The sequence below is a fragment of the Schistosoma mansoni genome, chromosome 5, assembly GCF_000237925.1.
Source record: "Schistosoma mansoni strain Puerto Rico chromosome 5, complete genome".
Taxonomy (NCBI): Eukaryota; Metazoa; Platyhelminthes; class Trematoda; order Strigeidida; family Schistosomatidae; genus Schistosoma; species Schistosoma mansoni.
In genome coordinates this window covers 3,606,358-3,625,197 of record NC_031499.1, presented here as the reverse complement: position 1 = coordinate 3,625,197, position 18,840 = coordinate 3,606,358, and the positions used below count along the sequence as shown (strand labels likewise).

General features: G+C 33.5%; 1 protein-coding gene across 1 annotated transcript; it reads right to left on the bottom strand.

The window, feature by feature from the left end:
* Positions 1–633: 633 nt before the first annotated feature.
* On the bottom strand, positions 634–14,901 carry Smp_045600 (hypothetical protein; the record flags this gene model as incomplete). The annotated part of the gene is made up of 6 exons (XM_018797666.1): positions 14,655–14,901; positions 12,833–13,147; positions 10,328–10,624; positions 4,152–4,325; positions 2,606–2,827; positions 634–771 (listed from the first exon to the last, which is right to left on the bottom strand). Exons 1-6 carry the CDS (start codon positions 14,877–14,879, stop codon positions 634–636), a joined length of 1,371 nt encoding a protein of 456 aa, XP_018652685.1. The 5' UTR covers positions 14,880–14,901.
* Positions 14,902–18,840: the final 3,939 nt, after the last annotated feature.

Here is an 18,840-nt window from a genome sequence, read left to right as displayed (position 1 = left end):
TATGTAAAAAATCTCGGTAAATCGACAAATAGTGTTGAGACTTTCAAAATAAACTGAAATCTACGTTTATCATATTCTAGGGGGCTACAATAAAATATACAAACCATAGAATTATAAAAAAAGACAAATAAGTTGAATCTAGATCAGATAAACTTAATCATACAAACAATACTTCAAATTATTGATTAATTGAAATGATTTGGCATTTTACACAGAAAGCATTATCATTTAAAGTGGAAATACTGTAGTGAAAAGGAACACGAGTGGGGACAATCGAAAGTATTTAAGCACAATATCTCATTTGAATATGAGAACCATATAGTGAACAGTTAATTTGTAAAATAACAATCAATTGTCTCAGTTTGACTGTTTCTTCTGCAAATATCCATCCATAGTCTCCGATTATAAGTGTGTATGCATTTGCGTACCAATTGCGTGTTGTTCCCGTTCTCTCTTTATCGATCTTCTACTGAAATACATTCAATGCCCGACCATCACCATATACTACTTATGTAGATATCAGTAACTCACACCACAATACAATCGTCACTCAAAATCAGCAAATAAAGTTATACTACTCTAATATAATATATAAGTAGAATAACAATTTATATGAATAAATACATAAGTGAACTAATTAGTGCGTACAAACGAAGATAGTGTTGATCTTAATGAATTTCCTAATTCCATTGTATTTTGATGAGAAATTTTATTCGATATTGGTAATGTTATTGGTGGTAGGGGGAACAGATTGGCCTCTTTACATTTTGTCTTAAATGAAAGAAAAATGGAAACAAATCAAATGTAATATAAATTTAGATGTAAAAAAGTTTCCATTTATATAAATAATGGATACGTGATAAGTTTAGCTACACTTTAAAAAGTCATTTATCACAATTGAGCTGAGATTTAGACAAGGAAGAAATCCAGCAACATTTTCAAGCTTACTTACATAATATTTTATTATTAGGGCGTTTAGAAAATGAAAGTGAGAAGCAGTGACTAGTGGAGTTCGAACCACTTCTGTTATGAGATAACTCACTGAAGACAATTGGTGAACGGTTGCTCAAACTTCGTGGATTGGCTAAAGTTAGACATAAACACCGTTGGATGCCGGCCCAGTGTGGTTTATCGGTTAAGTGCTCTGGCGCGAGACTGGTACTTCCTGGGTTCGAATTTCATGAGGCGAGATTGTGGATACGCACTGCTGATGAGTCCCACAATAGGACGGAACGGCCGTCTAGTGGTTCCAGATTTTCCTTGGCGGTCTAGCTTCAATTGACTCACGCTTGCAACTATGAAAATTCTAAATCTCCACAAAACCCCTTCTGATAAAAATAGAAATGAGTAAGTTATATTTCTGCGACGATATACTATAATTATGTTTGTTTTAATTCATTTGGTTAATCACTTGAAGAATTCGAACAAAGCGAAATTGACAGAATTCATTGGATGAAACGAACTCATTCCACCTAATGACTTGTTATTAAGTTACATGTTAATAGCATGAATAAAAATGCGAGTTTCGTATACTGAATTTAGATAAACTCTGATTTATGTTTAAAACTGAAAAGGAGGTTGTCAAGGCTTGTAAGTTTAGGCTACTACTGACCTATGAGAAGTCTTGAAGTATTATGATGAATGTATGGTATCATGGAAAACTTAATGTTTTTCCCAATGGTTCTACTATTTCTGTAATGAACGAAGCATAACGAGTCCCTTTGTTCTAATTGTTAGAGTAACAAATATAAGGATCTACAAGGTTGATCATTTTTAAACGATGCAAGAAGATGTACACGGCTCTAAAGACAACAGTAAATACAAATTCTAAAAAAATAATTATACACTGATTAAACAAGTTGATAGTGATTTGGAGAGCCAATCAGAAGTAACAAAAAGTCAATTGATTGCGATCAGAAGTGACCCTAAGGTCAAGTGCATTTGATTGGGATCAATTTCCCAAAGACAGTGTGGGATATATAGGGATGAGTGTTTGTGCATTTCATATGGTAGTTCAATACACTTCCTCGCTCACTTTTTCGTTTTCGCTCAAGTATTCAGTTGGGGGGTTAGCGCATAGTATACCGTGTATCAGTATCGGATTTCGGACACCACACGTCACAATAGATGGCTATCTGAATCAGTATCTCAATATATATTATATTGCCGCCGAAAAAGATAACTGTGCTGGGTTTTATTCTCAGTACGAACACGAACACTGAAATGGAGTTATATTCTACATAGAATAGATCCGAGATTTCACTGCCAGTGATAATCAATATTATAAAAGTGATAACAAATATTCGAAAGCGGGTTAAAACTATTCAGCTTTCTTGATACAAAACAATCAAGGTGTTTATCAGCCAAAAAATTTGAAGTAAACGATGGTGTTGAACAGAAAACTCGACTCTCACACTCATTCTTACTCGTAAATAGGGCAGTTGTGACGTGATAGCTAGTCAGTTGACATGTACTCCGAGATAATTGGTAATGACCAAAACTTTACAGTAAATGAGACGAGATTCTACCATCTAACTTATCCTAATAATATGTCAAAGATGTCGAAAATGATTTGATAGATAGGGAGTAAACCAGTATTTCTTACTTTGTCTTCTCCAATATGATTATATGGTTTATTTGAAGATGTAAGTTGGCCAAATTCATTTGCATACTTTAATGCAGCAGTATGCAATTGTGATACTTTCATTTCTAATGTATGTCGTTTAAATGTTTCCTCACTAATTGCTTGTACTCTGTTTCTCAAACATCGAATTCTTGATTCTGAAGCTTCTTGTAAACGATTTAAATCTCGACGTAAACGAATAATCTAGAAAAAAAGATGATAGAAAGTTAAGATTTTAGTAGATATTCAATAAAAGTAAGCTTTGGATCATATTGGTCTATTTCCTTTTAATAAAAATGTGTGCTTATTTTATACTGTTTTTTCCTCAATATGATTGATTGATTGGTTAGCTAAATAAGCTAATTAGCAAGTTGACGTAGTAGCCGATGGGGAATGAGAAAGAAATTTTGTAAAAACTTCCTGTACTTTTAAAACATTTTAGCTCATAGGTATGTACGTTGGTTAAGAGGTTTCGTTAAGAGTATTTTAGTTTTTATATAGTTTTTATCGTGATTTGGAATCAGTTAAGGAGTCACTAAAAGCCATGAAGTTCTAGAAAACTGTTGTGTCCTAATATGAGTTTCCTCAGTAGTGTGTAGTACTCATGATTCCAACAGGTATTTACAATGGGGCCAAAGATCCTAACTTAGTTAAATAAACGTTAGGTGCTTGCAGTGATATTTAAAGGTTTTATGTTCCATTTCTACTGGTAAAGTAGTTGAGCACTGCTGAACGATAGGTACTAGGGTGCTGCATACTACCCGTAAGATTGTTTATAAATAGTATGTAGTGAAACGTTGCGTGGAAGTCTCTATTGTCAACAGCTGAAGAGAAGAATTCTAGGAGGTCATATAGCACAGCGTATGAAAAATATTTTAGAGATCAGAAGAGAAGTGAGAGAGGACAGTCCAGAACTAACTTGGATCAAAGAACACAACAGAATGGGAATGGACGACTGAAGACTAGGCGTAAATATTGCATAAATATCCTGTAATTTCACTAAGCGCACTTTCCTTCTGCTTAGTACCCACAGTAAGAAAACGGTCTCCATGTATTTCTAGTTTTCAAATTTATACCAGGTTATGTCATTTCATGGTGAAAGTACCTACAGAATATTATTCTGAAAGTCTCTCACTTAAAAACACAAAAAGTAATCCCGGGTTTCTGTTAGTTGATTGTTGACAAATACCAATTAATATTTGACAATAATCAGTGAGGGGTTGTGGAGACTGTTGAATTTCATTGTAATCCTGAACCAATCTAAGTTAGACCACCATTAAAAATCTGAAAGGAGTGGACACCGTTGGATATTGACTGAGTAGTCTATAAGTTAAGAATTTGGGTGCGAGACAGAAAGACCTGGGTCCTATTCTCGTGAGCAAGGTCGTGGATGTGCACTGTTGACGATTCCAAAACTAGGACAAGACAGCCGTCCAGTGCATCCAGGTTTTCAGTAGTGGTACAACTTAGATTGGTTCATAATTTCACTGATAAATGACAAATTATATATATATATGGTTTAACTTACTTCAGCTATAAGAGCTTGTTCACGGAGAGCAGAAGCACTTGAGCTTTCAGTAATTGGCTCTAGAACTTTTGGTTTTTGATTTGAACGCGCTAATTCATTACGAAGTGAATCACATTCACGTTCTAATATTTCTTTATTTTTTAATAAATCATCTAATTGTTGTTTTAATTGTAACTGTAAAACGGAGAAAAAGAACTTAGAGTGTTCAATTTATCACCTTTATTTTGTCAAAAACATTGAATATTGATGAAGTAGTTTCATGCTATAGTAGATTTAAGCTAATTATTAATAACAACTACTACTTGAATAGTGATACGGATTTGTCGGTCGCTCCTATTTATTTATTTAAGCACATAAACATTGGTACAAGGAAGCACCAAATAGATATGCGTCACACAAATCACTAGATTTTGTAAGTGATGGGATACTGTTCGGATGCCCAAACTGAAGCAAATGGTTTTCTTGGGAAGCCACTCCTAGAGCCTTTGACCCAGAGGTCTAATCCACAAGGTAGTAGAACAACGTTTGGAGATGAAGTCCCATGGTAGCCGGTGACTAACAATAGGTTCATATGCCATTTGTTCCCTCAAGATCCTGAAGCCTACGTGCACCATTGGTTTGGAATCATGGTTCCTCAACTACCCTAGGTGTATGCCCCGTGTCCATCAACCCGGTTAAGGCACCAAATATTCGCTTTTCGTCCTCTCAGTTTCGTAAACAACCCCTCCACTGCGAGAAGGCAGTGAGTAGGGCTGCTGTGGTAGTGTCTGTATACGCGTGGTCATGTGAGAGTATTTCGTGAGGGAGAGCTGACTCTCCCCACTCTCTGTAGTACCGGGGTATTCGGGGGGCAAGGTTGCTACTAGATAACCAAGATTGCTTTTACACTTAAATCCGAAATTGGAGAAAATCTGCTCAACAAAAATATGAACTTTACTTTAAAGTTGACTAATTTGCAGAAAATAATTATTAATAGATTCATTAGTATCCTTACACCATTGGAATCTCCTACAATAGTGCTAAAATTCGTAATAGAATAAATAATCACCTAATCAGAGTATGATAATATAATTCATCTATTTTCTAGAAGACTTTGTGATGTATGCTGATTAGATCAATTGTTCTTTACATTGACCTATTATCTCAGCACTTTATCAAAGAGTTTTTGGAAGATCTCTACATCTAAAAAGTAATTTGAGATAAAATTGACTGACGTTTTTACGTAGATAAATCCTTAAAAACACGAAAAAGTGTAAAAACTGGCCTTTTTATTGATATGAAGGAAAAATACCCATAAGATCATCCGTGCTGTTGAAGAAACACAGTAAACATTAGAAATGTTGTATAGATAACGGGAATGTTTACAGATTGAAACAACCACATGTTCACTGGCAATATGGGACCAGCGAAAAAACGACTGGACGGAGCAGTTTATACTATGACTTACAAAGGTAGAGAGTGATGCAAAAGCAGTTATTAGCGCACAACCACATGATCGCTCAATGACTTATCGTAAGTCGGATGTAAGTGATGGTCACGTATACTAAGTGAATTGTTTACTTGACTAAGGTGGGTACCCAAAATCTCAGTTAGTCTGATAGCTTTTAGATTTGCAAACTGGTTGAAGATAGAAGTTTACACCATTGGTTGGCGATTCAGTGGTCAAGAGGTTAAGTGTTCACGTGCGGGACTGAAGGACCTGGGTTGCGAAGTCGAGGATATAAACATCTGAGGAGTCACATACCAGTACAAAAATCTGTCCAGTGCTCCTAGGTTTTCAGTGATTGTCTAACTTAGGTCGGTTTGTGGACTCAAGATACGTATGACTTTGAATAACTTCATCCACACTTTGAGAGTATGGCCAAGTACAATACAGAGTTTTCCTCTTATTCCCAATCGGTTGGTAAAACTTGATGAGTGTATAGTAATCAAACCATAAACCATAACATTATGCCATAGGCATACTATTTCGGTTCAGTTTTCAAAGGGTCCTCTGTTACCAAATTTATTGTTACTGTTAAACGTATCAATTAGAAATCAACTCATCGAATATCATAGCCCTTCTGATATAACACCAGTCTCAGAAATCAAGACAATGAGACAAGTATCTGATATGGAGAAAAATGACTTAACCGACTGGAGTTCAAACGACGTATGAAAATGTTTTTTTTCTCTCATCATCTATGACATTTAATCACATAATTACATAATTTGGTCATTTAGTTATTTCTGTTGGTTACAGACACTTAATAGTATGATATTGTAAATATATGTTCACACAGTGATTGATTAATTGATAATAAATACTATTCAGTTCGATTTATATAAATCATATAAAAAGTAGGGTGTTGGTAGACCATTTTGATATATTTTGGAAGTCAAATAAATCCTTTTCACCAGTTAAGCATATGCGTAAACATAACAGTTTTATTTTAACTTATGAGCATGTCTGTTAACTACATTAACTGTATTTAAAGTTGAACGATGAAGTTAATGGACAGTAAGCATCTCATGTTGTCTCTATTCTCACTTATATCAATTTGCGAGAACTATTTGAAATCATGAATTTACATACTTTCAGGAAGTATAATGACAATTCCATCCATAAAAGCTTAAATTAGATTTACCAAGATTCAGTTAAATTTAAACTGCAAACATCCAGTCTTTTTGGTCATGAGAGGAATTTCGTATTTACATTGCATTCTTAATGTTTTATACAAATGATTGTTTTGATGAAGATCGATTTTACAGCGTTCATGCTTCTCATGTATGATGTGTCTTGTTGAGTGAGTTGAGACGAATAGTTAATAATTTCAGCATAACATAGATCTATATGGGATTTCTTTTTCTGTGCTTCATTTGGTTCCATATTTTATGAATGTTGTGTGAGGGAGAAAAAAAAGTGATTGCTTATTTTCCTAGACAGATAGGCATTTGATGTATGATATGGTAAGCCAATCAGAAGTAGCCCAATGAGAAGATCAGTCGACCGCAATCAGAAGTGACCTAAAGGACAAGGACATTTCATTGACTAAGAAACAGATTGAATTCTTAAGGATAGGGTGCCATATATATGAATGTGTATTTTTGTATTTCATTTGGTAGTCCGATACACTTTCTCGTTCAAGTAGTCAATCGGGGGGTTAACGCGTAGCATATCGCGTATCAGTGCGTTATTCGGACACCGCCCATTACAATAATGTATCATGTAGATCTTTCCTTACCCTTTGTACTTACTTAAATATCAGTTGTTGATTGCTTTCTGATAGATATACTAGTCAGATGAATCACTTGTTCTCGATTTGAGCTGTGTTGAAGCCTTGTAGGACAGTAGTGACTGGATATCTAGTATAGGGTGAGTGGATCATGCACTCAGATAGGTCGTTCATTATTTGTCATAAGCAATTTAGTGTCCCATTGGTGTAAAAGAGAATCATAAGCATTATTTCAAGGAAATAATGTTTCTAATAGTTAATCATTCATAATCCTTCTGAGAATCTATTAAACGTTATCCTACCAATAAATGCCTTGATGGTGAATGTCGTTAATCAAGACAGCCATTTGATTTTTCAATATAAACTGTCGTACACTTTATTGTCAAATCATTTAGTTTAATGGGTACAATCCAAACACAGTTATTGGGAAGTGTATTGTATTATTAGAAAAGACGTAATTGGAAGATACTTATGAAGGAATACTGAAATTCACAATCTATATGAAGATTAACAGTGAATGAATCTACACAATTGTGATCGACTATGAGCTGATTTTATGAGCAGAGGTTATCAATCTCTCAATGAAGACTATAAATCCTTAATTAGTTACTATAGTTTACACTAACCTAAATTTGACTAGAACTTACATATTCATCATTTGTAGATCATTGATATGTGATAGTGAAAGTGAATATGATTGGTCAACGAGCGTGGACAAAAAACGCTCTCAACTTACTGACTATCAAATATGTGAAGTACTTCCCTTTTTATTCCTTTCCACTGAGAACTTATTACAAGTAACTGTTTGTAATTGTTTACAATTTTGTCTTGTATTATTCCAGTTCTCTGTTCTTGATCTTTTATTAATATATTTTATATAACATGAATCTAGTATAGCGAATCTTCTGAGTATTCAATCTATCTATATTATAAACTCAGTCACCTAGATCAGTTTTAGTACTGTATTATAATAGTAGTATACCATAGAGAGGAAACGCAAAATACTCAACATTCACTGGCCGAATACTATCAGCAACAGCGTTTTATGGGAAAGGACAAACCAGCTTCCAGCTGAAAAGGGAATTAGGAAAAGACGTTGGAAGTGGATAGGACATACATTACGGAAATCACTAATGTGCATCACGAGGCAATCCCTAACTTGGAATCAGGAAGGGAAGCAGAAAAGAGGAAGGTCAAAGAACACATTACGCCAGGAAATAGAAGCAGATATGAAAAGGATGAATAACAACTGGGAAGAACTGGAAAGGATTGCCCAGGACAGAGTTGGATGGAGAATGCTGGTGGGCGGCCTATTCTCCTCCACGAGGGGTAACAGGCGAAAGTAAGTAAGTAAGTAGTAGAAAGGAAAAAAGGAATATTTCAATTCATTCATTAAATCAATCTCACCATTTCACTATCATGTTTATTTCTATAATCATGTTCTAATTGACTTTTCTCTATTCTTAAATTATTCATTGATGTTATTATTTCATTAAATCGTGATTCACTTGATATAACTTTTTGTTTAAATGTTGTTAATTCATTATTTTTATCAATTAATTGTTTTTCTAATTTCATATAATTTGTTTTAAATCCATTCAATTGATTATTTAATTCATTAATTCTTCGTTCTGATTGGTCATGTTGTTCAGTTAATGACCTTGCTTGTGATTGGACAGCACTTAAAGCAGATTTAAGAACCTGAAAAAATTGAAAAGTATTCAAATAAATATTCATAGTCAATTAGTATTATTATTAATATGTATTGTTGGATAATTTATACAGATATATTACAAGAAAATATGACTAATTCAAATGTGAATATCTAGGATCTAAATGTTTTACCCGAAGTTTGTGCTGATGATGTCGTTCAGAAGGACGATGAAAGCTCTACGACCAAACCATCCAGCTCAGAGAACAAAACTCTATCATAAACATGAGTATTAGAAAAACTATTTGTAGCATAAGGTTCAATGTTATCATTATACTTGATTTTTGAGCATTATTATTGCTTTACATAGATGAAATCATGAATTGAAGGTAGCTAAACCACCAATAAAAACTATGCAGCTCTAGATAGTTATCTTCGAAAAATTTCTTGTGTATTTTGAGACCACCGAGTAAGTAATGACTAAGTAAAGGATGGGGTGCTAGGCAATGATGGTACATCGATTGATAAGGCAATGAATCTTAATCAACTGAGGTTAGGACATGTGATAAGTATGCCCAACTCCCGCCTACTTAGATGGGCTATGTTGTCTGGTGTAGAAGTAAGGTGGAAGAAAGCTAGGGGTAGCCAAACCAAAACATTCCATCAGTCCTTGACGTTATCAACTACGGGATCGAGCTATGTTAGTAGATGTAGACCATCTGGCTGGGGTTTGCATGATTATCGTAACCGGTGGTTAGAGACTTTGAATGACATGGTTCAGCATCGTTTACAATGGCATAGGTGCATCCAATCTTTGTCTTTCCTCTAATTTTAAGTTTCTGAACTCCTCATAATTTTTCCGTTTTTATTTCACTAATTTATATTTTCTTGAAACGTATATTGGACTGGAACTTGAATCATGCAATTAGAGGTAATACGACTGAGATATTTGTCAGGTAACATACCGCTTGATCTCAAGTGTGATCTGATGATGAATAATAATTTGCAAAGAGATTGTGCTAAATCTACTGAGTTTAGAGTTATGTTCATCAGTAACAACATCTGAACATTTATTTCATAATATATTGTCTAATTTAGTGCCATGACATTTAATACAGTATATTACCGTTATGTTCCATGGAAAATGACAGTTAGGCTGCATACTTTATTAGACGAGTTTCAGTACTGAAATTATGTGAAGTATGTACATATGAATTTTTCTGATGAAACCAATCTGACCATAAGGAATTAAGACACCTGAATTGTTACTGGTCAAAGCTAATAATTTATCTGTTAAGAACAAAACTGACCTCAATCTGCTCTAATAAACCATTTCTTTCTTTTTCCAGTGACTCCTTCTTTCTATCAAAAGAATCGACTTGTACGGATTTGTCTTCATGAACCAGTACAACAGCAATAGGTGGAATGGCTCGTGTTGGCAATAATTCCATTGAGGAACTCCTTGAAATAACAATATTTGGCATTTCAAGATTTAATGAGTCGTATTTGTCTTCTAGTTCTTTGAATTTTTCTTGTAGACATTTCATATCTAGTTCATTTTGTTGTAAGACAGTTTCTAATTCCACAATTCGATCACGAAGTGAATTCTAGAAAAAATGTTCATTACTAACCGAACCATTGGAAAAACTATTCAACAGTTTAGTTTCATAATTCTCGTAGTTAACGTCATAAATTATTCCTAGATAGATAATTACTGAAAATCATGGGACACTAGGCATCTGTTTAACTTTAGTACAGGACCATCAGCAGTGGGAATCCACGACTAGATCGAGGACTGAATAGGGAACATAGAGACACGTGTTGAGTGCTTTCAGATCATAAAGTATGAGAAGTTAGAAGCTGCATTCATCAAAACTGAACAATATTTTAGTAAGAAATACACGTATTATGTGAATAGAACTTACACGGTTAATACTTCGTATCGCTGAAGTGAGTGGTATACAAATAAAACGACAAAATAATTTAGTTCTTCCCATAAATTTCTAAACTAAGGTTATGAAAACGTCATTTCCCAAAGCATGAATTAGAATAATCCCATTCTTCCTCAAAATACTCCCTAATTTTAGTCTTATCGTCATTCTAGCTCTATTCCCACAATTCGAAAAATTCCTAGAATTTCTCATAAATATGAACTTTCTGTTATCTTGCTGTTTCGTGTATTATAAACAGTTTTCTCAACCATTAAGATATACGCTAGAATTTTGTGCACAGAAAACATTAAGAAATCCAGTATGTGAGTGATGAAACGTATAATGATTCAGTAGCCCGAAAACATAAGAGATGTAATACATAGTGTTTTCATCAACAAAATTAGTTGAGAATCATCTTGACTTTGCATCATCCTTGGAGTCTTCACTATCCTCACCAAAACACTTGATCTAATATCAAAGAGATGTTTCTTTTAGTGCTTTGTATTCATCAACGGTTATCAATTTCTCTTAAATATCTTGATAGTTTTTCCAGGTTTCATTAAAACTTTAATTCTGAGTTTTTGTATATTTATTCAAGAGTTCCTCTTGTCTATAACTCCGATGAGTATAAAAGAAATGAAAATTAAAGGCTCCGATTTTGATCCATGAAGGGTTCATGAATAGACAGGAGAGTCCACTGCTAGGACAAAGTAGCTATATAATGCTTTCTAGTTTTTCATGGTAGTTTAACTAGGATTCAATCTGTAATAAGCTTCAACGATCACAACAAACTCCGTTTACGAATTTCTCGTATACACTGATCTACAACATAGCTGTCAATTATTTAATAAGTCGTTATTGAATGTAATATTTTCTTTTCTTTTCTTGTTACAAGGATTACTTGTTTCATTCTGTTCGACATACCAAAAGTATATAAGATCACATCAACTACTGTATAATGATAAGAATTAAACAAATATTACATAACATGATGTTAGAAACCTTGTAATTAAATACGGAGGCCCACAAATTACTAATTTACTGTTAGTCACCATTCTTTTATTACTGTTTCTTTTCAATATCTGCTACCGATAGGATAAAAACTATCTGAGGTAATTGAAAAAAAACAACCAATTAATCGAAGAGTATTTATCATCGTAGATTGATCATATCAACCGATGAATCACTTATTATCAACGTATACAATTTAAAATATCTCTGCAATCAGGTGTTTTGTGAATATTTTAGTAATTTTATTGTTAAATTCATGAGTCAATTGAAGCTACACCACAATGGAAAACATGGAAGCACTGGACGGCTGTTTCGTCCTATTGTAGTGCGATGCGCATTCACGATCCCGCTTCACGAGATTCGAAAACACGATCTATCAGTCTCACGGATGCGAACTGCTGAGGAGTCCCACAATAGGAAGAAACAGCCATCCAGCGTACCCAGGTTTTCCGTTGTGGTCCAGCTCCAATTGACTCATGGATTCAACTACTCTGCAATCCTCATAAATGGTTCTACAGCATGAGAAATTCATGATTTTCAAGTTTCCTTGAAACTATTATACATTCATTATAAACAAAGATATATAATGGCTAGCAGTGGAATCCAGGACGCACTCTTCGTCCTATTCGAGATGCATGTACATTCAGCTGACGAGTCCCAAATAGGACGAAACACGCGTCCTGGATTCCATTGTTAGTCACTATCCATCTTTGCTCATAATGCTTGTGAATTAGGGCAATACGCACAATATGAACATATACCAATAAGAGACTGATCAATTACAGTCCTAAACATCAATAGGAAGATTCAAACAAACAATACCAAGTGAGTATTATACATTCATTAAGTAAATTAGCAAATTAAATAACTAACTTCAATTGCTGTTCTATCATATCGTTTAGCAGTATTCATTAATCCATTTAAAATAGCAATTGTGTTAGCTAATTGTGTTCGACATGTACCACGTATTTGTTCAATAGATTTATTATATGATCTAGATAAATTATATAAACGTGATTGTATCATTTTATAAATATTTAAACTAATCTCATCAATGATTAATTTCATTTGATAATTTGATCCATTTTTTATTTGATTTATTTGCTTTGGGTACTCATTAATTATAAGTAGTATATTGTTTAATTTATGTTTTAATTCATTTAAATCAAGTATTTCAGTAGTTTCTGTCTATAATTATAAAAGAGAAAAGAAAATTAGAACAATAGAATTGTGAATATTAACTATAATATAAATAGGTAATATGTAGAAAGAAATTGTTCGTTGGGTAACCATCGTAAACAAGGAAGTACAAGACGGAAGTTATGTCCTAGTATCGGACCTTAGGGTTTCATATTAACCGTTTAACTTTTAACCTACTGAGACCGTTTTCATGTCTAATGTTATGTCTTGAAGATCCACTGATCAATATCACATGCCTAGTCATCAATCAGAACCCTAATTCTAATGGGATCTGATAGTTACTGTATGGCTTCATGTCTCTGATTCGGTCATGTACACATAGAGCATCATACAATTGGGATAACAAGAAAGGATTCTCACTTATAAGTTAAACCAATCTCTATTACAAAGAGAAAATCGAATGATACAGACAGCGATTCCAAAATGTAAAGAACATTTAGAAACGGAAGTAATCTATGAATTTCATGGTTTTATTTCAGGAATTTTGTCAACTGAAGAACCATTCAAAACAAGAATGCCATTGAAAAGATATTACTAACTCCACAATGATGCTCACCAATGACTGCGAAAGGCACCAGACAAGACTTTTAGTAATATTTAAATTACATGAATTCAACGATTGTGAAAAATACATAATCATTAAAGTTCTAACGAAGCAGATATTGAGAAAGTTGTAATTTTTGGAACTATTCTACAGATTATCATAGTAAATATTTTTATTGTACAATTATCAAATGACTGCATAATTACACTTCTATGCTACATAAATCGTAAGTTTTAGTTGGATTCATCAACCGTAGCTAAACGCTTTGATATTCCTAAACTCTTATTAATAAACTACTCGTCCTTTGTTCCATTCTCCTCTATCACTTAAGGCTTAAAAGTGTGTAAAATATAATTTCTTATTTAGCGTTTACTATGATCTGTTAACTCATGCTTGAGTACTTGAGTTGTAATGAAATGCGGCATCGTAGACAAGATATGTATTTGCTAACTTCGATCTCTGATTGGACACTGCGTTAGGAAAAGCGTTTGGACCATTATGTGTTAAGGTCTCTGATGTTGTTTATTGGTCACTGTGTCGCTAGTATGGTAGGTTATTGTGCCTACAAGCAAAACAGAGCAGGTTAACCAATAAACGGCCGCAACAATAATCACGTGCCTTTATTATAAGTAACTCTATCACACAAGTACAAAACAAGAGAAGAAATTCATTTTCTTGAAAATTACACTAAACTGCTTTTATCAGAAAGGGAGTTTTGTGGAGATCGGATTCATGAGTTCGTTAAAGCTAGATCCCGAGAGCAGGATCGTGGATGCGTACTACTGAGGAGTCCCATACCTGGACGAAACGACTTTTCAGTGCTTCTACATTTTCCGTAGTGATCTAGCTTTAATCGACTCATGAATTCAATTATTAAAATATTTTTGTTTACTTTTAATTTCACAAAACCATTAATGTAAACGACATTCACTAAGAGCAATCTAATTTTACCTGTGAATAATCATCCACACAAAGTTTCATACCATTGTAATATTTACTGATTGTCAAATTATATAATTCATTTGGAATAAAATTCGGTTCATTTGGTATAGGTAATTCGGGAGGTTTCGGTAAAATGTCAGCTAACATATGATAATCAATGCATAATGGATCTTGATTTTTATTGGCTAATAGTGATTGTTTTAACGTATGTGGTATATTGTTAGTAGGAGCCATATTAGTTTTGTTTTCATGCCTTTGTACATAGATTAAAAGAATCGTAAAGTGAAAATTTGGGTATAGATAAATTTGTTCAACTGTAAAATATAGCCAATATAAAATAAATTCTTGTAACAAAAACATAAAAATGGTAAATTTTTTTGAAATCAGTCTTTAACTTCACCTTAGTAGTGGATATCAAGTCCAGAATCACATCACTGTCTATTCAAAACCGTCTAAACAAAGAAATCACATGCGATTGGGCATTAAATTGCTTCAGTTCAGTAAACAACAATCGGAAATAACTTATATTCGTTGACAAGTGACACATTAGGAATAATCATCACAACTCACAGACCTTGTAGATAATACAATTTGAAGTTTGAAATGATGTAAATCCGTTGTAGGCCTCACCAAGAGCTTAGAAATGCATCACGCCTGTTGTTAAGAAATTAACTATTCAATCAAGTAACAGAGGGTTAGTCAAGGTCAAGAAGTAACCAATAATCTATCACTTCTGTGTATCATATCAGAAATAAATGTTGATGTGTTTTCTCAAAACAGAAATGGTAAACAAAAATTCTACAGTAATGACTCCAGAATCAATCCGTAATTTTCAATATTGTAATCCAATTATCAACAGTTAAAATGAGAATTATGGTAGACTGCAAAACAAGCATCAATAGTTGGATGTATTTACTCGAAATATACCATTGCTCACAATTCGAATATAGAGGAATTCGTGTCATTTTTATCATTATTTAATCTATAATTTAAAATCTGCATCGGCTCGCATCTTGAATTGGTACAATGCCAAGTTTGGACTTGATAGTTTCAAATACATTCAGAATTGGATAGAAAGTTAGTAATAAATATATTTTTCGTTATATCCCTATAAGCAGAAAATTGTATATCTGACGTTTCGCGACTTAAAGTAAGCCACTTTTTCATAGTAAATAAATAACCGAGATAAATTAACACAAGTTTAAATAATACTCTTTGAACTTGTGGCTTACACCAAGTTACGAACTGCCAGAAATATATTTTTTCTATTCATTGGGATATAACAAAAAATATATTTATTATGATATTGTGAATGTTTATGGGTCTGGGATCTGACTCTATATAATCAAATGATATTGGTGTTAATGAAATATACATCCTATTGACTTCATATATATTCTGTAGACGTATCTTGTTAATCGCAACTTAGATATGAGAAGACGAATATACAAGTATTTGAGGAACATATATTTCAGACATTTGATAATGTTGACGAACGATAAGAGGTGAGATGAAGTGCATGTGAACTGAAGTGGAAGAAATAGTTAACTTTTTATGAAGAAGAAACAAGTACGTATACAGACACATAAGCACTAGCATACGCAATTGTATAAATCACTAACCAAGGTTACATGTGAGTAATTGGTATGGTCAAACATATAGATGATAGGACAAGTAGGAAGATTAGAATAGTTTATCTGCCCAAAGGTTAAAACAAATCACGTGGGCATGTGAGGAAATTTTGTGGTAAAAGATTTTTTTCTCACCAACGAATTTACTTTAAATGCAAATCCCCATCTAAACTGTATCCAATCATCAGTGAAAATTATGTGAAAGCCTGTCATGGTGTCTAAGGGTATCACACTGGTAGTTTCATACATTTTTAGCTAAATAACTTACTTTATTGCACAGCTTCCTACTGGAGAACCTATACTGAAGCTGATTAGGCTTTATTACTTGACAAGTGGCAACAATTACTCATTCTACAAACGTCTAGATGCTTATTTTAATAAGATGACATAATATTTTCCGTTATTTTGTAATGTCCTGGATGGTTACCTAGTAAAATGCATAAATATGATTTGGTTTATCGATCACTAGTCAACTCGAATACATTGAGTTTCTAAAAATTCTCTGATAATTTCTCACTACTTCCAAGCTAACATCTTCCATGCTATTGGTTTTTATCTATATGAACAACTCACTGAGTCAACAAACGTGTTTTATGACGGAAGATGAAATCGAAAAGTTCTTGACTAAAATTTAACACCATTCAAGATATTATAAAACAATAGTTATTTTGAGTAGTAGTCAAATAATAAAATACAGGATGTAACTCCAGTCTTATTGATGACTCATTAGTCATATGTGGTTGCATCCGTGTTATTCCTATTCTGAATGAGACTAAAACCCAAAACCTGTAGCTATCAACAACAGCGTTTATCTTCAAGCTGATGGGTAATTAACTTGTTCGGCAATTATGATACTTATTATTAATTATAAATTACACGTTGACTACAAAGAAACGCAAAGAATGTTGAAGCATCAGTTGAAAGAAACTCAAAACTCAACAGAAGCTAATCAACATAATACTCGATATGAGTACAATAGTATTGGATTTCTTATAAAAAAAAGTGTATACATATTGAACGGTACTTGTTGTGAATATATGACTAAGTACTAAAACATGTGACTTTGAATCACACGATCCGTGGTTCTGATTGGACTTCAGGAGACAGGTTGTATCATCACTCCATGAATACACCACAGAAACTACGACTAACTAAAAATGTTGCTCGATCGATGGGGTTATGCATAGTGATTTTTTACGCATATAGGAGTACGACGGCCGCTCATTGGGTGACGGATGTGTATCCACTCAACTCACTTCAGTTTAATTAATATGATTAGACCTTAAACAAAAGAAGTAATTCAGCCTCAAGCAGTGAAAAAGTGACAAATGCAAATCTATTAACATCGCAACACCAAATCATAGCGAATTAAAATTAACGAAGTGACTTGAGAAAAATCAAAATAATTGTAGTGTCAATTACTGTGAAAAAAAACCAAACAAAGAATACGATTCGAAAATAAAATGTGAAATCTAATGAGTGAAATAGTATTGAAGTGTTAAATTTGGAAAGGTAACTTTGATAATGTCATCAACGTTTAATCACGTCAGTCTGCACCAACTAACAGCCAAAAACTTCATGAACTGATATCGTGTTGGTTTCGTTGCACTTGATCTTTATACTATCTACCCCTTGTGCTTGACTGAATTGTGTGAGGGCATGGCTTGCCATGTACTCCGAAGTTTATAACCTATGAATTAACTTAAGTATTTGGATAATAATACAATACAGGTTACTTTAACCGAAGAAGATGTGGCATGGTTCAAACCCAAGACTTAGTGGCGGAAAGTCTAACATCCTAGCCATTAGCAATACTTTAAAGACATTTGAACGCCGAATATGGTGCAGAGTTGAATGAGCAAACCAGCATTTGGTCGCCCGGTTACAACATTCTACATAATTCACAATAAACTTCATCACTAGAATACAAGCTAAAAGTCGGATGAAAATTTAAAAACAGCTTTTAAATACCAATAACCCTACTGCATTATCGGTAAATGTATGCTTCAGTGACAACCGTGAGAGATTTCAAGACTGACCTAAGGCATAACCAATCGAAATACAGCTTTTATCAAAAAGCTCTATATCGAGAAAAACATGATCCAGAGTTTAAAGATGATTAATGAACTTATTGCGCGGTGATTATCTGTATATTTGGCTATAAATCCTGATATCCTTAACGCCTTAAAATCCTAATACGCCTAATTCTAATAACTCAATTCTAACGCCTACCTTCTAAACTTAATAATTCGTTAAACAAAAAAATCCATCATTTAATCCATCAAAAATCCGAAATCTAATCAAAAACATGATATCTAACAATAAGCTAATCATACTGGCGTTTTCAATTTACATTTACTATTTAAAATCAATTTCTCGTTTATTTCGGTGGCTCGTCGGAAACTGTCAGTACAGTATACCTTGACCCGATTACTTTAGTAAACGTAAAAAAAATTACGTGACACCAGGAAGCACCCATTAAAGATAAACAAACAAACAAAAATGCACATATACACAAATGTTTGAGTGTATGTGTGTGTTTGTCAGTTAGCACAAAAACTACA